Source organism: Cannabis sativa, chromosome 4 (genome assembly GCF_029168945.1).
Source record: "Cannabis sativa cultivar Pink pepper isolate KNU-18-1 chromosome 4, ASM2916894v1, whole genome shotgun sequence".
NCBI classification, from domain to species: Eukaryota; Viridiplantae; Streptophyta; class Magnoliopsida; order Rosales; family Cannabaceae; genus Cannabis; species Cannabis sativa.
The window spans coordinates 754,473-777,847 of NC_083604.1; the positions used below are offsets into that span (position 1 = coordinate 754,473).

The following is a 23,375-nucleotide window of genomic DNA, read 5'->3' on the forward strand; positions in this document are numbered from 1 at the left end:
TCGTTTAGGTGGTTTTGAGCTGTTAATTGTTATTCTGGTAACGGTGTCGTTTTGAGTTGTCATATGAACTGAGTTATTATTTGCTATGTCAGAGTGTTAATGGTTATTAAAGTACAGCTGTACTGTTTTCTGTTTCTTTTTTTGGATTCGATTTCGGCCTGGATTTTCTTTTTTTTTTTAGGGAAATTAGATATTATTCTTTTTTTTATATATAAATAAAATTAGATATTTTTTTTTGAAAAAGATAAAATTAGATATTATTCGATAATGTTTTTTTAGCTGGAAATTTTTGGCTCGGTTATTTATTTAGGAAAATTAAATGTATATTTTTTCGTATGAGGATAATTAAATATATTATTCTTTGCCTATTTAAGTTTTTTTCAGGAAAATTAAGTATTTAAATTACTTTTTAACCATTTATATAATTATATTGATTTAATACTATTTTTAATTTCTTTTTTTTTAAAAAAAATTACTCTATATATTTTTTTTTTACTTTTTTTTTAATGTACAGTTTGAGTATTTTTAAACATTTTTAGTTGGTGAATTTTACTAAATTTACGTGTTATTTTACAAATTTAAATTTTTAGCGACAACTCTCTCGACTATTATTTTACTTGAACTTAACCTTTTAAGCTCAAATTTCAATAATAAAGATTTCCAAATTACTGAACTATTAGTAAATTGTCATCCAGTTAACTATCACCATGAATTACTTATGTGTACACTCTTGTGCGTCATGTTTATATTGGTAAATCAAATATTATTATTTCAAAATTTATTTTAATATTAAATAAAATTATAAAAATAAAAAATATCATAAATTTAAGAATAATTTTTAAATAATAATATTAGTTATACGAATATAAATGTGTCACGTGCAAAGAGTGTACACATAAACAATTCATAAATTTGCTAACAGTTTAGACTATAGAGGATTTTACTACTAAAATTTGAGTTTTGAATAATAGTTGAGAAGGTTAAGCCGAATAAAGAGAGATTTTTTCATTTTTATACTTCAAAATAATTTTTTTTGTATTTTTACGGAAATTCACACGGAAACTCATACAATAACTAAAAGAGCAATCTAAATCGCAACTAAAATCCACGTAGAAATAATCGGAGCAACCACTAAAACAACCCAAACTGTAAATTTTTCTTTTTAAAATAAAAATAAAAATGCTATATGGGTATTATCCCAAAAAAACTCACCAAAATTTACAATTTCAAGTGTTTTTTTTATTGTTATGCTTTTATTTTTGGTTTGGCAAATTTCAAATATATATTTATTTCATGTTAATAATCAATTTCCATTTCAAGTCTCTCAAGACTCAACCATTTCTTCTTCATCTAACCTAACCCTAATTATTTGCTCAACCTCAAAGGACATGAGAGGCTTTTCTTCTCTGAGCAATCTAGCTACTAAAAAGCCATACAATCACATCAAATTCCAGAGAAAGACTCCACCTTTAACGCCAACTTCTTCAATTGATCACCAATACATAGCTCAACTTCTTTCGAGTAAAGACTGGTTTTTTTTACTCAACCACGAGTTTTCAAAACCCCAATTGAACTCTCAATTTGTTGTAAGCATCATTCATAATCAACAAAACCCATCAAATTCATTCAAATTCTATTCGTGGGTTTCCAATATTAACCCCTCATTGTCAAAGAATCCCTCAGTTTTGGGGGTTTTAGCTAAAACCCTATATAGAAAAGGGCCTCTTGTATTGTCAGTTGAGTTGGTTAATGACATTAGAAAATCTGGGTTTCAAGTATCTGAGGAGTTGATTTGTGTGTTAATTGGTAGTTGGGGAAGATTGGGTCTTTCAAAATATTGTCTTGAAGTTTTTAGTCAATTATCATTCTTGGATCTTAATCCAAACACAAGGTTGTATAATGCTGTTATAGATGCATTAGTGAAGTCAAATTCACTTGATTTAGCTTATTTGAAGTTTCAGCAAATGTCAGAAGAGAACAATTGTAGTCCAGATAGGTTTACTTATAATATTCTTATTCATGGTGTTTGTAAGATTGGTGTAGTTGATGAGGCTCTTAGGTTAGTTAAACAAATGGAAAGTGTTGGATTTCATCCTAATGTGTTCACTTACACAATGTTAGTTGATGGGTTTTGTAATTCAAACAGAGTGGATGAGGCTTTTCAGGTATTGGAGACTATGAAGAAGAGGAATGTGAGCCCAAATGAAGCTACTATAAGGTCATTTGTTCATGGGGTTTTTCGATCTTTGGTACCCGGTAAGGCATTTGAGTTACTTTTTGGTTATGTGAAGAATGGTAACTTTTTTTCAAAGTTAGCTTGTGATACTATATTATATTGTCTTACAAGTAATTCTATGGTGAAAGAAACTGCTCAATTTTTAAGAGAGATTAGATTGAAAGGCTATTTGCCAGATAGTTCAACTTTTAATATGGCAATGGTTTGTTTGATAAAAGAAGATTTTGATCTTAATGATAGTTGTGAAATATTTGAAAGTTTTGTAGATGATGGTGTTAAGCCAGGATTTAATACTTATCTAGCTTTGGTTGAAGCTATGTATAGATTAGGAAGATTTGAGAAGGGAAATGAGTTTGTAGAATCGATGTTTAAGGATGAACTTGTATCGAATATTTATTCGTATAACATGGTAATTGATTGCTTTTGTAAGGCCCAAATGATGGTAAAGGCATTAGAGACTTTCCAAGATATGAAGCTTAGAGGTATTGCTCCTAATTTGGTTACTTTTAACACACTCATTACCGGGTATTGTAAAGTTGGAGACTTAAGGTTAGCTCGAGAACATTTGGTTATGCTTTTGGAGCTCGGGTTTAAACCAGATATCTTTACATTTACTTCAATAATTGATGGCCTTTGTGGAGTAAACCAGATAGAGAGTGCTTTTGATTGTTTGCTCGAAATGATTGAGTGGGGTGTTGCTCCAAATTCTGTTACATACAACGTTTTGATCCGCTCCTTATGTGTTATTGGAGATACCGAAAGATCATTAAGACTTATGAAAAAGATGAAAGCTGATGGTATAAGACCAGATTCTTTCTCCTTCGATGCAGTTATTCAATGTCTTTGTAGGGTTGGTAAGATTGTGAAAGCTAAGAATCTCTTTCGTTCGATGTTGGAAATGGGAGTAATTCCTGGGATTGCTGTTTACAGTGGTTTTATTCATGCATTATGTAAAGCTGGAAAATTTGATGAAGCCAAGGAAATATTTGTTTCTATGGAAGTAAATGGTTGTATTCCTGATTCTTATACTTGCAACTTCATTTTGGACTCCCTTGTCCAGCACCGCCAATTTGATGATGCGCTTAGTATAATTAAGAGTTTTAGTCGAAGAGCGCAATTCATGTACTAGATTCTCAAGGTACGAATAGATTATGGGGTCGGTTCGTTTTTTTCTTTATGTGTGAAGATTTTGATCTTATAAGCTCTATATGTTTTTATTTTTTAACTCTTTCTTGTGTGTTTGTTTCTTTGGTTGTAGCTTTCTCTTGAGGAAGTTAATGCTCTTTCTTAATTTATAATTTGGTGTTGAATTTTGGTTTTCAAAATCATCTATTACTTCTTGGTTTGGGATCTTTTTTATGTTTAATTTATATGATCATTCTTGGAAAAGTTACAAGAATTTATTTAGCTTATCATCTTAACCATGAATGCTTTCTGTGTTAGCGAAATGAAAATGTAAAACTTTGGAAAATTTGGTTTAAATCATCACAAGGCTGAATGATATCTATGGCAACATTCAGTGGAGTGAGTTTTGAGTCTCTACTTGTTGAATTTTATGCTATCTCTTATGATCTTTATTCAACTTATCTATCATTGGAAAAATAGGTTCACTTTGCTGCAACTAAGGAAGGAAGCTTTGTCGTTGTACTTTGCCAAGTGCGGTGCCATTGACAATGTGATAATATCGATCGATCGAGTAACTGCTAAACCAAAAGGGTAATGTTTTTTTCTATTATATAATACCGTCTATGTAAGAATAACTGGTTTTGGAACAGCATATAAGGCTCTTCATTCCTTTCTTCAGGTCTTTTCGAGCAAGGAGTCTGTGGACAAAGCAGTGGCACTCGGTGGAACGACCTTTCTTTTGAGGACAGACAATTCAGGTATATGCTTATCTTTGGTATCCTTTGAGCAACCTATCATGCTTAGTTATGCAAAATCAATAGCTTAGAGTTGTAAGATTCTTATGTAGTTGTTCAGAAAACCATTTCGGAAAGTCTTCAAAAGTTTTGATGATGTTGTTACCTAATGGCAACACCACGGTGACTCTCCCACACCCCGCCAAACCATATTATTCGAATCATCATCTACAATGGCGAAGAGAGAATGCCATCAGCCTCGGATAGTTTTTCGGTTTGACCAGAGAGGAGAATACTTAACTACACTGATGTCAATACGCTGCACCACTACCAATTGGATTAGTTTGATTTGCCAAGTTTACCTTTTTGTAAAGATTGATGCATATGTAGAATTAGGATTGTTCATATACTACGTAATTCTTGGTTCTAAATCTTAACCAATTTGGACCAAACTATTTGAGACCTGACCAAGTGAATTTAGTGTCAATGGTTTGGTCAGTCTTGACCGTTTATAATTTTGTGGCTTGATCATGGTTTTCAAATTCTTGTTTGTGGTTCAAACCAAATTAAATCACTCTTTATATATATATATACTTAATAGGATTTTTTTTTATTTTTGTTATTAAATATTAATATTTAAGAACAATCTTACTTAATATTAATAATGTATTTTAAAGTATTTACTATTTAGTCTCATTGTCATTTACATATTATAACTTAAGTTTTAAAGTAAAAGAATTTAGTAAAAAAATTAGGACAATTACGAATTACAAATTATGGTTTTGAACCAAACTAATTTGTTCTAAAGTAGATTGATTTGGTTAGGTTTTGAATTTTGAAAAATTATTACTGATTTAGTTTGAAAAAAAAAAAATTTAGATCAAACTAATCCAATTGAGAGAGAAAATCATGGTTTGTAAATGTCTTGATATATTATAAGCATGGGATGAAAAGGGGTTTGTTTTGTTTAACACTAATCAAATCTCTCTACTTCAGTTTGATCAAGTAAATTATATAATTTTCTTTTTCTTCTTTTCAATAAAACTATTACTTGGCTTGTATATAAAAAATAAATTGAGTCAAGAGTACTTTTAAGCTTGTTACCAGATAAGTTCTAATTCAATTTTTCTAATTAAAATTAAGGGTAAATACCATTTTGGACCCTGTGTTTTGTAAAAGTTACAGATTGGACCTTGTGTTTTGTTAAATGACAAAATGGACCCTGTATTTTCTAAAATAGTAAAAATAAGACCCTGAGCTTAATTTTTGACAACTTTTTTTTTAATACAACTAACTTGAAGACAATACTTAATACGAACAGATACAAAAAATGTAAACAGTTTTGTTATAGCACTTTTAGATCGGATTATAATTAAACTTTATTTTGACAAAAAATCAATTCAGGGTCCTATTTGTACTATTTTAGAAAATACAGGGTCCATTTTGTCATTTAACAAAACACAGGGTCCAATTGGTAACTTTTGCAAAACAGAGGGTCCAAAATGGTATTTACCCTAAAATTAATTTTGTATATATTCTTTTGGTGTGACAAAAAATACAAAATAAGAGGTTTTTTTTTTGGTATTAAGTGATGTTTAGAAAATTACTATGTAATTAGAATTGAATGTAATTTTTATTTGTTTAACTAAGAAATTACACTGACTTGTGTTGTGTCATTACACTGACATATTTAATTTTTAATTGTGGTTAAGTGTCAAATCGTTATTTACCTACTACTTTTTTAGTGATATATTTAAATTAATTTTTTTTAAAAAAAATAAAAATTAATGAACTGAACTAATAAAAGAATGCCAGATGATTTTTGACTTACACTTAATAAAAATTTTAAAAATATAATTTTAATATTGTTACCGTAAAAAATTAAATTTAATATTAATCTGCAATATAAAAATAAAATTTTTGTATATATATATAGTAAATTACCCATAAATAAATAAAAAATAAAAATGTGAGAATACTTTTGCAAAACCATAAATTAAGATAAAATGAGTTCTCATATACTCTTCTTTGCTTCATTCTATCTTTTACTGTTCACAAAAAAACATTTCCTTGCTCACTGGTATTATTCAAACACTATTATAAATAAACTCAAAATAAAACAGAAGCTGCAGTGAAGAAGAAAAGGAAAGGCTTATTATCTAACAATAATGGTAAGTCTTTCCACTAAATCAAATAATAATAATAACTAACCAAAGATTACAAAACCGAAAATTCGAAAAAAAAAACGAGGCAACGAAAACGCTTTCAAATGCCAATTAAGCACGAAAGTGGCCACCGGTTGTTCTTTGAGTGACTCTTTAGTAGGTGTAGCCCTTGACGAACATTCCCTTCTTGGCCTCCTCGCTTTCACCCTCGGCTGAGTACCTACCGAGCTGAGCCAACGAGTTCGCCTTTGCACGGATCAACAATGATGTTTGTGCAGCTGTGACATTCTCGGGGCGTCCTTGCCATGTCTTTAGGACAGAGTTTTGGAGGGCACGAGCGTATGAGAAGGATACGTGCCATGGGTTAGGGCTCTGGTTCATAGCGTTCAAGTTTAAGGTTGCTTCGGCTTCAGATTGGCCTCCAGACAAGAACTGTAAGATTAAAAAAGAAAAGAAATGTGAGTCCAAATCACTAAGAGCTAAGAGCATGTTTGGTATTGTTTTCTGTTTTTTGTTTTCAAAAAAGTATTTTTAGAAATAAGAACATAAGATAATTTTTGAATTTTTCAAAATACAAGTCGCGTTTGGTTAATGTTTTTTAAAAATAATATTAACCAAAAGTTAATTGTTTTTTACAACAAATAACACCATTTTGTTGTTTTCAAAATTCTTGTTTTTTGTAACTGTTTTCAAAAAATAAGACCAAACAAACCTAATTGTTTTCAAAAAATAATTTTTTAGTTATGAGGCCAAACATACAATAAATTTGCATTGAATATTTATACGAAATTTGGCTTACCATGATTCCTGGAACAGCTGGAGGAACTCTCCTCTTAAGCATTGTGAGAGTGTATTTGGCGATTGTCTCGGGGTCAGCCTTATTCTTGTGCTCAGCACCGGGGGTAACCATGCTGGGCTTAAGAAGAATTCCTTCAAAGACCACGTTGTTTTGGGCCAAGTAGAAGAAAACTTCAGACCAGACCTTCTCAGCCACTTCTAAGGTCCTCTCAATTGGGTGGTCACCGTCGAGAAGAATCTCAGGCTCAACAATGGGCACAAGACCATTGTCCTGTATCGACGAGATAACAAAAATGTTATAGCTCGATCAAGCTTGCAGAAATTCTGAGCAAAAGTTAAACAAGAGATTTTATTTACCTGAGAAATAGCAGCATAGCGGGCGAGTCCCCAAGCAGCTTCCTTCACAGCTAGAGCAGAAGGACCACAAGGAATGCTAACAACGGTTCGCCTATTTAACAACAACAAAAAAGACAAAGGCATAAACTTCTTTGCTGTTTGAATATAAGCTACTCACACATATAGAATACACTTAAAATGACTTACCATTTAGCAAATCGAGCACCCTGCTTGTAGTACTCAGCAGATCTTGAAGCCAACCCATCTAAACCTTGGCACCAAGACTCATTGTTCGACCCGGGCAATGGAACCAAACCCTGAAACACAAACAATGCAATAAAACTAAGAACATTAACATAACAACAAAGGGGATATTCACATAAAAATCAATAAAAGTGGAAACTACATCACACCTTATCAACTTTGATCCCAGGGACAATATTCTCATCCTTCAAACAATCAACAAACTTCTTTCCATCTGTTGTGGACTGGTAAAGTGTTTCCTCGAAGAGAATCGAACCGGAGATGTATTCACCGAGGCCGGGGGTAGTTAACAGGAGTTGCCTGTAAGCTTGACGGTTGACCTCTGTGTTGTCCAAGCCTATGGATGCTAATCTCTTTCCACAAGTAGCATTGGACTCATCAATAGCAAGGATACCACGACCAGGGGATGCAATTGTTTTCTACACACCATTGAAAAGAACATAAGTCTTAAATTAAAACTCTTCTGTTTTCAACATCTAAAAAGAAAATAATGTTTTTGGGTTGTTTTATAAGGCACGTTTGGTGCACCTTATTACATGAGTGTTTTATAAAAAACTATAACTCTACAAAAAAATTTATTAGCAAAATAATATTGTATGGTAGCAGAAACGACATGAATTATATTGTGCGACCATAAATTTACATTGTCATATTTTACTAATAGTAAATTGTTTTCAACACTATTGAAAAGAAAATAAGTCTTAAATTAAAACTCCTCTTTCAACATCTAAAAAGAAAATTATGTTTTTGGCTTTCATAAGGCCAGTTTGGTACACCTTATTACATTGTATTATATGTTAATATTTTTATATAATAATATGCTTGTAATTGAATTGTATGTGAATATAAATATACAATATTTCAATATAAATTAAAATTCAATAAAAATATGACATAATACATAATTTAATATAGAACGAACCCTAAAAGTTTATCATCACCAACAACTGCTAAAAATCCATTTATATAAAACATCAAAAAGTAAAACAAGTTTAAATATGTTATTTTATAAAATCAAAGCATATTCGAATATAAAACCTTTTTCTCTAATCAATAATCAGGTTTTGTCAATTTAGGAGGAACTAAATCTCTGGAAATATATTAAAATACAAAAAGTATTCAGATTCAACAACAAAATAAAAGAAAAAAAACTAATCAAGATCTAAGAAATCAGATCAAACAAAAAAAAAATATCGTCAGGTTCGATCGAATAAGCGTAAACAATGCAAAAATCGGTAAAACACGAACACGATTAATTAATCAGAGAAACTCACAGCGGTTTTAACGAGTTCATCGGTGTAAGCCCCGGCGCGGATCGGGAGGGCGACTCGGCTCCTGGTGAGACGAGATGAGGATGATCCACGTGGCTGAGCGAAGGACTGTTGACCGATCCAGTTGGATGATGAAGCGTTGAGCTTGACGAAGCTAGCACAGGCGGCCATGGCTGGAAAATACCAAAACGACGACGAATTATAGAGAGAGAAGGAAAGCTTTGGTTTTAGGGACCGAAGCTTTGATTATATATATATATATAGGAGCGAGAGTGTTCTTTGTAGAGTCCGCTGTAGTGGTAGTAATATCTTTTATAATTATAGTAGGACAATACCACGTGTGATATTACCAAAATGCCCTTAGATCTTGACTTTATTTACCCTTTTATTCTATTAAATTTACCTTTCTAACCTTGAAGAATGTGTAACGTGTTTGTTTCGTTTATAAGAAAATTCAGATTTTTTTTGGAAAATAAAAGAAAATCAAGTAATTAATTGCTTAATATATCTTTTTCAAAAAAAGAAAAATTGCTTAATATATCATTTTTATATTTAAAAAATATCTAAACTATAAATATTTAATTTTAATTTTTATAAATTTAATACTATGTAAATAAATTTAACTACTAAAAAATAATTTAGGTACAACATAAGTGCTACAAACATGATAATTTAGTTACTTTTACCATTAAATAAATAATTTGTGTATTTAAATGTTATAAACATAATAACTTAAGTACTACAACGTAATCTCTTAAAAAAAATAAAGTACTACAACGTAATAATTTAAGTACTTTTTCTGTCAGGTGTGATTAATAGAAAAAAAAAGAAATTTGTGTGAATAAATTATGGTGTTTATATTATACTTAGTAGTTATCAAGTCTTAATCTCATACTAAAATAAAAAATAGAGCAATTTGCGGCGAAACCCCTTTATGTTTTGATTTTTATACACTTAACCCCCTTATCTTTATTTTTGGTGGCAAAACCCCCTTATGTTTTAATTTTTATACACTTAACCCCCTTATCTTTTTTTTTTGTGGCAAAACCCCCTTATGTTTTAATTTTTATACACTTAACCCCTTTATCTTTTTTTTGGTGGCAAAACCCCCTTATGTTTATTTTTCTTTGCAAATTTGACACGTCAGTTAAATATTACCGTTAAATATCAACTGGATGACCACTGTATACACCTTTGTATATGTAACGGTAAAACCTCGAAGTCGATACAGTAGTAATCCGGTTAGTTTTTAACGGTAATATTTAACTAAAACTTTAAATTTGCAAAGAAAAGTAAACTGAAGGGTTTTGCCACCAAAACAAAAGATAGAGGGGTTAAGTGTATAAAAATTAAAACATAAGGGGGTTTTGCCACCAAAAAAAAAGATAAGGGGGTTAAGTGTATAAAAATTAAAACATAAGGGAGTTTCGCCACCAAAATAAAGACAAGGGGGTTAAGTGTATAAAAATCAAAACATAAGGGGGTTTCGCCGCAAATTGCTCTAAAAAATATTAATGGACACACATGATGCCTAATACCTTTGTGAGGTATAATATTGTTAGTAGTGTAATTTAATATCAGGTTTAATTTATTTTACTTTAACAAAAATTATAAAAAATCGCTAATCAATTATAGGACACTATCTTACAGTAATATTTAGCATATTGATGTCCCATAACAATATTCTTTCATAAATATTATGTTTGGTATGATTTAAAAAAAAAATCCACCATTAATTTTGTATCCCTTTAGCTATTACTACTACTATAGCCATAATCCTATAGCTACTACCACTACTCTATCTCTTTTTTTTTTAACCCAAATCTTATACCTATTTAATTTTAATTGAAAAATTCCTCCAATAATTTTGTAACCATATATTCAATCTTAAATTTCCAACAAAAAAAATAATACAATTTTAGGGTCTATTATAAGGTGAAGGGTATTATGGTAAATGTGGAAAAGGGTAGTGTGGTACCCATATGGTAGTTGGTGTTGACAACTTTGAAGACGCCAAAAGTGAAGAGCTTTTTCATATTATTTAATTTAAGATGAAGTAGTGCTTCATCCACCATCACTCTCTTTCTCTCACCTAACAATCTTTTACATTTGACAACCTCAATGGTGTTCTTTCCTATTCAACTATATTAACTCCATCAAACGAAACAAGCCTTTCATTGTGATTCTCTCCTCACTCTCATTCTACATTTGGACTTTCGCAATAAAAGCACACAAACACAACCTTTCACAAATTAAAATTATAACAATTTGCGGCGATACTTTCATGTGTTTTTATTTTTATACACTTAACCTATTTATTTATTTTTTGTGACAAAATTCCGTTTTAACTTTTATACACTTAACTCTCTTATATTTTTTTTGTGGCAAAACTCTCTTATGTTTCAATGTTTATACACTTAATTCTCTTATCTTTTTTTGTGGCAAAACCCCTTTATGTTTCTTTTTTTTTTGTAAATTTGACACGTCAGTTAAATATTACCGTTAAATATCAACTGGGTGACCACAGTATACACATGTATATATGTAACGGTAAAATCTCGAAGTCGTACAGTTGTAATCCAGTAAGTATTTAACGGTAATATCTAACTAAAACTTTAAATTTGTAAAGAAAGAATAAACTTAAGGAGATTTTGCCACCAAAATAAAAGATAAGAGGGTTAAGTATATTAAAACTAAAATAAAAGGGGGTTTTGTCACAAAAAAAAAAAGATAAAGGGGTTAAGTGTATTAAAACTAAAACATAAGGGGTTTTGCTACAAAAAAAAAAAAAAAAGATAAAGAGGTTAAGTGTATAAAAATTAAAACATAAGGAATTTTCGCCGCAAATTACTCTTAAAATTATAATCTTTTAGTCAATGTTCACATTCGAAATTACATACCGAAATATTTTTTTTTCAATTTTATTCGATAGCAATATTTGTTATAGTTACAAACTTACAGTATTATTTTTATAATTTTTTTTTTAAAAAAATTGTATAATTTACAGTACCAAAAATAAAATTCTTAATATTCCAGTCTATAATGTGTATTTAAAAAACTTCTAACCTATTTTTTATCAGTATAAAGTATTTGAAATTTTAAAAATTTACATGAATAATGTTGTAAGTATAACGAATACTACTATAAAAAATATAAAAAAAAAATTGGCATGTTTTCAGGCACGAAAATTAATTAAGAGACTATAATAGAAGATTGACGGTAATACTTCTCATAGAGTTTTGATAATTGTACAAATGCTATGTTTAGTGTAATTTTATAAAAAAAAAATAAAAAAAAAATAATTGTGTGTTTGTCTCATATTGCTCATGCGTGAGTAATTTGTAGTGTTTATGTTACACTTAGTGGCTACCAAACTCTAAAATGTTATATTTACCATTTTATATGGTGATGTAAAATGTGTGCTAAATTTAGCCCAAACTAAATATTATGCTAATTTGGTACAAATAATAGCATGTGCCAAATTTTAACCCACAATAAAATACCATATTTTTTAATTATTTTTTTTCCACTTATTAATATTATTCACTGATGAAAAAGTTTTTATATTTATAAGATATTAAAATAATATAAATAATGTGGCCAAATGGGCTTTCACGAACAACCAGTTTGGTAGGTTGAGTGATTTGTCTATCCCGAACATTATTTTATGTAATGACCGTGAGGTCTAATTGCTATTTATAAACGCTTTATTTAAAAAAAAATAATATAAATAAAATTAATTATTTTGTATAATATATTTTCAATGAGCATTAATGGTAGTATTAACTTTTATAGTTAATTTGCATGTGCATTAAATTACAAATACAAAAATTTGATCAAATATAGCTTTATGGTATATTTTAAGGCTAAATTTAACCTAAAATACACATCATTTATTGAATAGTCTAATGTGTCAATACCAAATAGGAATTCTCATTTTCCACTTATAACGACTATTGTTACTATTTATCAATACTGTTTATTTACAGTAAAAATTTATTATAAATTTTGTAGCAATATTTATTTATTTGTTATAATTATTATTTTTTTTATTTTTGTTCTTATTAATGTATTTTTTTGTTTATTTTGCAGTTAAAATATTTTTTCTTACAAAATTTTCACATTTATGTTGCTAAAAATTTTCTCCTATTGAAAGTTATTCATTGTTGGATTTTTTTTCATTTTCTTTGTAGAGAGTGATGCTAAAGTTGTTGTCGATTTTGTCAATTTTTTTTCTAAGGGTGTCTGTAATTGAGATTATTTTTCTTAGACCTATTAGATTTTTGTTATCTGTCTTTTTGGGTACATGTATTCTACATGTAATGTGAAATTGTAAAACCGCAATACATGTGTTAGTAAGATAACAGATGAAAAATAAGATTTATTGGTTAGAAAAATTATTCATTTTTTAATAATCAATGTATCATTTGACTCTCAACAATAAATTGGTTATTATATTAAAAAAAAAAGACTAATTAATTATGAAGTTTTTACACCATATACTGAAATTTTAAATATTTTTACTTTTTTACTGTGGGGCGGAAATTTTGTCAAAATTATTGTGTAAGTTTTATACTGTGTATTGTGTATTTGTGTTAAGTTTTTACTGTAACGATTATTTTTTAATTGTTTCACTGTTGTTTTAATTGTTCTGTTTTGTTGTTTTATGATTGTTTTATAAAAAGACAATATTTTTGTAAAAAAAAAATTGTGTGACAATAAAATTGTAAATTTTTGACTAAAATCTAATATTTTTTGTAAAACCTCCAATAATTCTCGAGGAAATTAAGCTTTACACCCATTTTTTATTTTTTATTTTAATTTTTACCTTTATTCTACTACTCTTTAATTTATACTCTCTAATTTTGATAAGTTATATGAGGTTATACTTGATACTCTGATTATAAAAAAGAGAGTATTTATCGATTAATTAGGATTTTTTCTCCCTAAACTTTGACATGTACCAAATCATGCCCCCTGAACTTTTAAGGTCGTTAAAAATGCCCCTTGAACTATTGAGATTGTTGAATTTAAGGACTTTTGTCCAATTTTAGTAAAAAAATTCTAAGATGGATGAAAGTTCAGGGGGCATGATTTAGTACATATCAAAATTTGAGGGGCATGATATGGTAGATATCAAAGTCTGGGGAGCATGATTTAGTACATATTAAAATTTGAGGGGCATGATTTGATAGATATCAAAGTCTGGGGAGCATGATTTAGTACATAAACAATCACTGAAATAGTAAAATTGAATAAAATCAGACAAAAATTCTTAAATTTAACACTCTCAATAATTCAGAAAGAATTTTTAATAGTCAAAAAAATTTGGAAGATATAATTTGGTAAAAGTTCGAAGAAAAAAAAGTCTAATTAGTTTAAAATTGCATAAAATCAGACAAAAATTCTTAAATTTAATAATCTCAATAATTCAGAAAGAATTTTTAATAGTCAAAAAAATTCGGAGGATATAATTTGGTAAAAGTTCGAAGAAAAAAAAAGTCTAATTAGTTTAAAATTATATAAGATGTATAATAGAAAAAAAAAAAAAGAAAAGTAATTTTCAACATATTCCCAATAATTGTCCCCCAACTCAAACAATCCAAAGCCCAACACACATTTCAATCAGAGGAATTTACACTCCATACCCTTTTTATATTGTACTTTTTTATTTTTACCCTCTTTTTTAAAGTCTATCATTTTTACCTCTTTTTTTAAACATTGTACCAATTTTGCCCATGTCACTTTAAGATACTCTCCATGTGACTCTCTTATGTCAGGATATTTTGAGTACAATTCATATAAAAAGAGGTATGTTTCAAATAAATATAAAATTAGAGGTAAATTTGATTAATTGATGAATAAAATGAGCATTTTTCAACTTATCATGCAAATAAACACAAAAGCTTCTTTCAAAAATAAATAAAAAAAACACAAAAGCGCCAAAAAGAACACACTCCATCTCCATCCATATCCTTCCTTTTCCACCAAACCCAAAAAAAATCCAAAATTTCCACAAAAGCCCTTCAACACCCTACCAAAATCCAAAATAGCCGAGGGGCAAAATGGTAATTAACTTTTTCTCTACGTGGTAATCCTTCATGGCTAAGTTGACAAACTTTCTCTCTCTATAAATATATATATATATTATACACACACGAACTCCTTCTTCGAACCCAATAAGAGAACTCGCTCGCTACCATGTCTTCTCTCGCTCTCAGAAGACTAGAATCTAGGGCTAATACTCCATTCACAGTGACATAGTATGTAGTTGAACTGAAGGAATAATCTTTGTTCGTTTTTGTTTTTGTTTTTGTTTAATCGGAGGAAGAGAAATTGGAGAATCGAAGGTGCAAAAATGGGGGTTTCTTTCAAGGTGGCGAGAATGGGTACGAGGTATAAACCGAAGTTGGTTGAGGTTGAGAATGATCGTTTGGATGAGGAGGAGAATGAGTCCTCTGATTCTCGGTCAAGTGGTGATCAGGTAATTTGCTTCGTGCTCACGTTTTCTTCTGCGTTGTGGTTTTTGATTTTTTTTTGGTAGTTATACTGTTTGATTGATGATGATTGTGATTTTTTGATTATTGGTAATGAGTTTGTTTTTGTTGGTGAAATTAGGGTTTTGTGTTCTGTTTTGGATTTGAGTGTTGAAGGAAGTGAAGTGGTGGATGATTGGTGTACATTGGGGAAGATTTTTAGTAATTTTAGTTTTGATACTAAACAGAGCATTTACCTAATTACTAAAACTCGATTTTTGGTAATTTTTTTGCTTGTTTGTTTTGGAATTTGTTTATGTAATAATGCTTTCTTGGGTCCCAACAATTTGATAACTGACACTGAATTGGAACAAAGAATTAATCACACCAAACAAACATTTATCCAATTGCTAAAACCCGATTTTTGGTAAAAATATGACTGAGTGTGTCTATAGTAAATATGTTTCGTGTAGAATTTTTTCTCATTGCGGTTTTTATCTTTTATGATGGGGTTATCTAGAGAGTAATAGGCATCACCAGTCCAATTGAGTATGTTTTGAAGAAATTTATAATCTAGTTACATTGCATGTTATCTTTTTGGTATTGACAATTATGCTATACTTCTATGCGCTTTGTGCAATTTCTATGATTTTTCGGACACTTTGCTTATTATCTTTATATACATATATTGTTATTAATGAAAGTCATTTTATCTAGAAAAAATAAATTAAAATAAAAAAAGAATGTGGTAGGTGATAAAATTGTAATGTTGATCCTTCATTGATTTCGAATACTTCGAGAATATACTTATGCTAATTTACATTACATAAAGTGTTTTAAGGTTTCGATCCTTTATGTTTAATTGAGTAGAGTTGATTTTTTTGAAATGTATTTTACAAATTTTTGTAAGTATGTACTGTTGGAACATACTCAAAAATGTTTGTGACTAAAAATATAGATAATTAAGTTACGTGCTTTGTGATGCTCATGCAATTTGCTGCAGGGGAATTTTTCTGGGGTTGGGAATAAGATTTCTGCTCTTTCATGTGGTGTAGCTAAGAATGCTCTTATACCCTCAGCTTCAGATGGTAATGAATGCTTCTTTCCTTGTAGTTTACTTGATGTGCTGAGAAATGCTTCATTTGACAATGTGGTTTTTGCAGATATTGAGGTGTCCTTCTCATTGCATCTATTTCCAAATGGGTTTTCTATTGGAAAAGTTTCTGAGGTTAGTGATCGTAAGTAGAAATTTTCCAAAATTTCGCATTATAACTCCTTTTGATGATTCTTTGTTTTGTTTCTGTATGCTGTTAGTCATTCAATATTGCACCGGACAAGTTGTATCCATACAACAGATCGTCGGAGACACTTTTCTCTGTAAGTCTATGTTTTAAGGCGCTCTACTAAACAAATGTTGGTTGCAGATATTTGAAGTTATTTTTATTTCTATTTGTTTTTTTAGGCAATTGAATATGGTTGGTTGCCTGGAGATATATTTGATGACTTGCCGATCAAGTATGTCAATGGACATGTTCTATGTGAGGTGAGGCTTATTACCATTCAGTTTGTTAGTTTCTTGCCGATCAAGAAAGCAAATTACAAAGTTTGCTTCCTTTTGTGAGGTTTGAATTACTGTGACATTTAATTTATTTTTTATAAGAAACAATGTTTTTAGTAAGATGTTAGATGAGGGATAAGGATCGGTATCCTCAACCTCAGAAAAGCGTAAAAACAGAGAACAAAAACCAAGCATAAAACATTTAAGTTAGTGAAATATTTGCATTGGTTCATAATTTGCAGATTCATGATTATCGCAATTGTTTGTTGCAAAAAGAAGGTATCTGTTCTATTCAGAAGTCCCCTATTGTTCACAGAGTGATATTACAAATGTCCATGGAGAATGTTGTCAAGGATATCATGTTAATATCAGATGATTCCTGGACCTACAACGATCTCTTGGTAAGTAAGCATTAAATATTAGCAATCTATTGGAGCCAAAAATAAATTAATATTATGAGTAAAATTGAAATAGTGTGCAATCTCTTTAGTGTTCGCAACTACAATAATCCTAATTTTCATTATTATGTATTCCCTTGTTGTTCAGGAAGTTGAATCCCGCATTGTCAAAGCCTTGCAACCTAATCTTTGTCTGAATCCACAACCATCGATGGGAATACATTATGGAGAAACCCTGACAAAGAAGGTATGTCCCATTTACCTTTATCTGGTTCATTTTACAATTGTTGGCTATGAGAGGAAATTACAGAAATTAATTTTGTCAACATCACAGCAAGCACTTATAAATGTATTGAAATTTCCAAATTTTGCTTTGTCGTTTGGCAGGTCAACTTGGAGATATCATGGAGCTGGAAAAAGAGGAAACAGTGTAATGCACCAACTACTACCAACCAGATTTTCACCGAAGACTTAAGTCATGCTACTCTTACACCAAGCGATTCTGCCTGCCAGAATGTGCATCAAGATGAAGGAGTAATGCTGGCAAAGAAAGATATTCCAACTCCGGTTCTAGAAAAAACGAACACACAAGTCTATCCTTTGACATCACCTCAAAACTTTCAATTGGAGAAGACAAGAGTTCCATTGACTTTGGTTGGGCTTGGTGCATCCAATTCTTCTGTGCCTATAAGAGCTACAAAGAAGCGAACTATTGATAAAACAAAACCGGCCTCATCGAATCTCATTGTTACAGAAGTATATCATGATCAAGCAATTCAACAACCTGCTATCAAGAAACCGAAGGAAGAGCCTGTGGACTTCTCTTACCCGCAATTTCTGGGTGAATCCATTACAGCCAGTGTTACACCTCAGCTACAGCGGCAGAATGCTCTAGTGCATCAGAAGATTGAAGCTGGAAAAGTTCTTCCTGAGAGATTTCAAGATAAAGGGCACCTATCACAGTTATTGACAAGTCGTCTGGCTTTAACTAGGAGAGACATCCCATATTCTGCATTTGGATCAGCTACTTCTAATCTGAAGCAAGAATCTTTGAACTTTCCCGGAATAGTTCTTGGGAATATGGAGGATATGAGAGTGAACTTTACTGATGGGGTACCGATTCAAGGTCAGCAAGCGCTGCATTTATTAAAGACAGATAACCGGATTGAGAATACATTGAAGAATCCCATTGCTCATGCAATTGAAAAGCATGGTGCAAAAGGAAAACTTTCCAGTAGAAGGAATGTATTGGAAAAACCTCGGTTGATATGTGATGGAAGCACCGCACCAAGCTCTCAAAATGTGGAGTCAACAAAGGCCATTACTATTTTAAAAAGGAAAGCAACACCTGATGTTAAGAGCTGGAGTATAAGCTTGTTTGACTCAAATACTTACAGAAAACATGTTCAAATAGCCAATGCAAATCGTATCTCAGAGGGTATTAATCCCTTATCTCATACTTCAGAAATCAAGGGAGGTCGTATCTTAGAGAGATTCTCAAAGATTAAAGAATTGACTCAAAGGTACTATCACAATTCAAGTCTTTGATATCATTTTGTTACCTTTCCAGTTGTGATATACGACTTGACTTTCCAATGTATGCAGGTGCAAATTAATTAAGAAGCCCAAGCTGGATGAGATGCTAGTAACTAAAGGAGAAAATTTCCATAAAACTGAAAATGTTGCTTTCCACCTCTCACATTGTGAGGAGAGTAACATTTCAGTAGCTACGATATGGGATCAAGTTTATTCGTCTCAACTCTCCATGGGTGCTAATAATGTGTGTAAAGCTAGAATATTGATGTTTGTACGTCAAGAATCTCCCGTCATTGAAGGTGCTGTTTCGATTACTTTTTCGTTCTTTTAATATGCCTCCTTGGTTGCTACTATCTTTACCTAACAGTAGCTTTGTGCCATTAGCAGATGGGATCCATTTTCATGGTGGAGAGACTCATATCAGATTAGAACTTGCTCAGGAGTTTAACAAAATTCAAGTGGAAGCAAATGTACTATATGGAAGTAAATACGAGGATGCTCCCACTGTTCTGTCTCCCATACCAACTTTTCCTTGTGCTGTAAGTTGTTGTTAGTGGATGACAAGCTATTTCTTCCTTTCTGTTCAATCGATAATGTTTCTTTTGCTCATTATTTGTAGTTTTGCTTTACTAGCATGTATTGACTCTTCTTTTGTTTTTGGTATATGGGGAATAGCGTCTCCTTAGTTCTTATTCTTACTTACTGATTTTAGACGTGAATTCTTACCTATCTTCTTCCGATTAGTTGCTTGAATCTGAAAATGTTTCAGTACATTTGATGTTACGGTTCTTTATATTTATACTTTGCAATGATTTTCCAAATTCTACATATTGATTTTCCAAATACTACATATTATTTTCGTTGCTGTTTGCAAAGCGTGTGTTGAAATTAAGAAGGAAAAATGAATCATCCGTTTTGTTTCTTACCTCTTCTTGTTATATGTTTGCCACTTTTGTAATCAAATTCTACTGGTTTATAATAGATGTATTCTATTTGCCATGTTACAGCTATTGTATAATTACTTAATTTGTTCTTTTTTATTTTTCTTTTTGCAGCGTTACGCAGAACGATTTATTACTCAGTTTTGTTCTCTGGTAAGTCCACTGCACTAGGGCATATCTTGTTAAATAGATTTCGGTTCTGGACCATTTTCTAATTTTTATCTTTCTATAGATGACCCGTGAAGGTTACCTCCTTGCTTACGACCATGTACTACCCAAGTATCCTGAGATCGAAGGTAGACAGGAACCGAGTAGTACTGTCAACCAACCATCCGAAACATCTGAGCCACCTTGCAAGCCCAATTTCAATCCCATGACTGCAAACATGTCGGTTCATAATTCCAGCCATTTACAGTTTAAGCAAAATTATCCCGAGGAGGGTGGTCAGTTACCTCTTACCGAAAATGTACAGTCATCTCCACAGTTCACAAGTAATCATTTACGGAATCTGGACCTCGACCTCGACTTCACTGCACAACTCAGTTCCATTACTTCACAGATACAAGCTGTTATCGAACGTGGCCAGCTAAGACATCAGATACAAGAAAGACAGAGAATTCAAGAGCTACTTATGCAGAGGAAGGCAATGTTGGGAGGAGTGGCTGCTATGAATGCAGAGGGTTGCTTAGGCCCTAGAAATTTCAACTTTGGCTCCGTCGGTAATAATGTTACAAATCCCATGGCTTCCAGTCATAATAAGATATACGAAGGAGCTCGTATGCTTTCGGTTGGGAATATAGGTCAGAAAAACAATCCTTGCAGCAGCAACTCGTTCGGCTTAAATGACAACAAACGTGTTCTTGCTTCAACTCCCAGCACAGGAAATGGTCAATGGGGTGGTTTGGAAGATGTAGTTCAAGGCTATAGAAATCCGAAACCTAATGCAAAGCAGTGTCAGCAAGTGGGTTCATCTCCGAGTCAACATAATCTCGAATCTGTCAACTTTGGTCAGCAAGTGGGTTCTTCATCTTCAACCGGACTTAACTCGCCACAAACCGAACAATGCAGTCTAGAATCTGTCAACTTCGGTCTGCAAGTACAACACTATGCTCAACTCTTACAAACCAACCAAGGTAGTTCAGAATCCGTCAACTTCGGTCAGCAAGCAAGTTCTTCTTTCGCTGGACTCAACTCGCAACAGTTTCCTCAACCGCCACCACAAACCAACCACCAACACAGTGTGGAATCTGTCAACTTCAGTCAGCATGTACAACAGTACGCCTTACTGCTACAAGCCAACCATGGTAGTCTAGAGTCCGTCAACTTTGGTTCATCTTCAAGTGAAGTTAACTCACAACAGTTTGCTCAACCACCACAGACCATCCAACGACGACAACAGAAACCCAAACCAGTTTCGGTTGGGACGAGAAAGAAGAGTACCAAAGGGTCTCAGGGAACCGTGCAGACGGGTCGGAAGAAGTGACATGTAAAGATTAAAGTGAAACTTTTTTTTTGGTGGAAAGGGATGATGATAGTGATATACCAATAATAGGAAAAAGGCAGTAGTAGTAATACACACACTTTTTGTTAGCAATAGAAAAAGGCTAATCTTCTTTTTGTGTCTTTTACATGCAAATACTTGTAGCTTTTTGAAGCTAGGTTGGTTTGGAAGTATAGGTTTTGTTTTTCTTTTTGAAACTCAAATATGAAACTATAGCAATTATGATGTAAGTACTTAGAAATTACTCAAATTTCATATTTTGTAGTGAGAAAAAAAGTGTTAAGAGTTAAATGAAGTTGTTGAAAGAGTATTGCTATAGGCCACTGTGTCTTATAATTCGTTATTTTTATGATATGTAGATTTATAATTTTTATTAAATTAAAATGAGAGAAATTTGATAGTAAATTGTACTAATAACGATATTATACATTGATCATAAGTGTCTTATACTATTTTTCTTGTTGAAAGGATTATAGGTTTCAAATTTCTAAGTATATACTGTTACTTAAAATGATATCGCCAAACTATTTTTATGTACTTAAGTAACAGTATATACTTAGAAAGTATATACTTAGAAATTTGAAACCTATAATCTTAGAATTGATTATACTCAAATTTTTAAGAATTATAAGTTTCAAATTTCCTAGAATTGATTTAAACTTAAAAAAGTTCAGTATTTCCCTCCAAACAAAGCTCAATATTTACTTTGAAAATATAAACTAAATAGTAAAATAAACTTAAAATACTATTTAATAGTCTTTAATATTTCTGTTAAATTTGTATCTTTATCAATCTATGTGTGTAATGATTAATGAAGAACTTCAATAATAGAATGAATTGGTTAATTTAGACCAAACGTGTCAAATTAAGATTAATTATTTTAATTTTTCCTTTGACAAAACTAACATTCATTACTCACATTATTATTTGTAAAAAGAAATAAAATTTGACTTTATTTGATACAAAATCCATCATAATAAATAATTATAATAAATATGTATTTATACCAGTAGTAAATCTATCTTAATTAACAAATTAATAAATAAATAATTAACAAAGATATAAAATCGTTAAGATGAAGAATAATATTGGGCTCATGATCTAAGTAGGCTCTAGACACAAGTCTAATCTGTCTATGCGCATAGCCGAACTGATCAATATTCATCAATGGAATTACTATATTATTTTTATTAATTTTTTTAGAGAGTAATTTTGTAATTTTGAACAAAATAAAAATGAAGAGTACTAATTTTTTTTAATGGAAGGATTCATCAAAATTGAACATTTGAGTTGATTTATTATCTTCTTACTTTTTCTTTTTCTTTTTTCTAAAAGAAGTGTTATCGTCAACCTTCTATTATAATTTTTTTGTCTGTCAACCTCCATAAACACATGCTGAAATTTTTTTTCACGACGGAGTTTGCTATAATTACAACATCATCTTTATAAATTAAATTTTTTAATAGTTTACCATGATGAAAATAAATTTGAATTTTTTTGAGCACTTGTGGTATACTGGAATATTAGAAACGCTATTTTTGACACTGTAAACTATTAAGAATTTTTTTAAAAAATATTCCAACATATAATTTCAGATATAGAAGTTGACTAAGAGATTGTAATAAAAAGTTATAATTAACACCCTTCTCCCTTCCAATTATCCTTCTTGCTAAACAAGAGGATTTGACCTCTCATCCCTCTCGTTTCCCTCATTTTCATCCTCTTACTTTTCTCTCACACCAAACATAATGTAACTAAACTAAACTTCTCAATCAAACCTGCCACGTAAGAAAGCTAACTGGTCCAATTCAAACCAATCAAAATCCTCCACATCATCATCGGACCCCACAAGAAAATCCTAGACATCTTCACTGCCACTACTACTAAAGCAAACTTCTTATTCTAGTCATAAGCATAATTTAACGGTTCACACGTCTAAAGTTTGAATCCCCTCCTCAAAGACAAAAAATAAACCAACCTTCTCAATCAAACCTGCCACATAAGAAAGCTAACGGTCCAAATCAAACCAATCAAAA

The 23,375-nt window shown here is 31.1% G+C and overlaps 3 protein-coding genes across 5 annotated transcripts; 2 read left to right on the forward strand and 1 right to left on the reverse strand.

Moving 5' to 3' along the window:
- The first annotated feature begins 1,303 nt into the window (after positions 1-1,303).
- Positions 1,304-4,620, forward strand: LOC115712584 (putative pentatricopeptide repeat-containing protein At3g16890, mitochondrial). Of its 3 annotated transcripts, XR_009687176.1 has the most exons (5): positions 1,304-3,374; positions 3,680-3,760; positions 3,842-3,952; positions 4,041-4,119; positions 4,209-4,620. XR_009687176.1 is itself a non-coding variant. In XM_061113123.1 (2 exons), the coding sequence occupies exon 1, from the start codon at positions 1,389-1,391 to the stop codon at positions 3,363-3,365; it is 1,977 nt and encodes a 658-aa protein (XP_060969106.1). In that variant the 5' UTR covers positions 1,305-1,388; the 3' UTR covers positions 3,366-3,374; positions 3,842-4,620. The 3 variants fall into 3 exon arrangements, 1 of the variants encoding a protein (XP_060969106.1); XR_009687175.1 differs by lacking the exon at positions 3,680-3,760 and having other exon boundaries at positions 1,305-3,374; XM_061113123.1 differs by lacking the exon at positions 3,680-3,760 and having other exon boundaries at positions 1,305-3,374; positions 3,842-4,620.
- A 1,471-nt stretch (positions 4,621-6,091) lies between these two features.
- On the reverse strand, positions 6,092-9,220 carry LOC115712502 (fructose-bisphosphate aldolase 3, chloroplastic). Its single transcript, XM_030640788.2, has 6 exons — positions 8,933-9,220; positions 7,808-8,077; positions 7,602-7,711; positions 7,416-7,506; positions 7,060-7,329; positions 6,092-6,692 (listed from the first exon to the last, which is right to left on the reverse strand). The coding sequence occupies exons 1-6, from the start codon at positions 9,098-9,100 to the stop codon at positions 6,414-6,416; spliced, it is 1,188 nt and encodes a 395-aa protein (XP_030496648.2). The 5' UTR covers positions 9,101-9,220; the 3' UTR covers positions 6,092-6,413.
- Positions 9,221-15,028: 5,808 nt separating this feature from the next.
- On the forward strand, positions 15,029-21,657 carry LOC115712084 (uncharacterized). The gene is made up of 12 exons (XM_030640315.2): positions 15,029-15,413; positions 16,409-16,493; positions 16,569-16,633; positions 16,720-16,782; positions 16,868-16,948; positions 17,206-17,364; positions 17,510-17,608; positions 17,749-18,884; positions 18,967-19,196; positions 19,285-19,436; positions 19,953-19,991; positions 20,071-21,657. The coding sequence occupies exons 1-12, from the start codon at positions 15,288-15,290 to the stop codon at positions 21,319-21,321; spliced, it is 3,486 nt and encodes a 1,161-aa protein (XP_030496175.2). The 5' UTR covers positions 15,029-15,287; the 3' UTR covers positions 21,322-21,657.
- Positions 21,658-23,375: the final 1,718 nt, after the last annotated feature.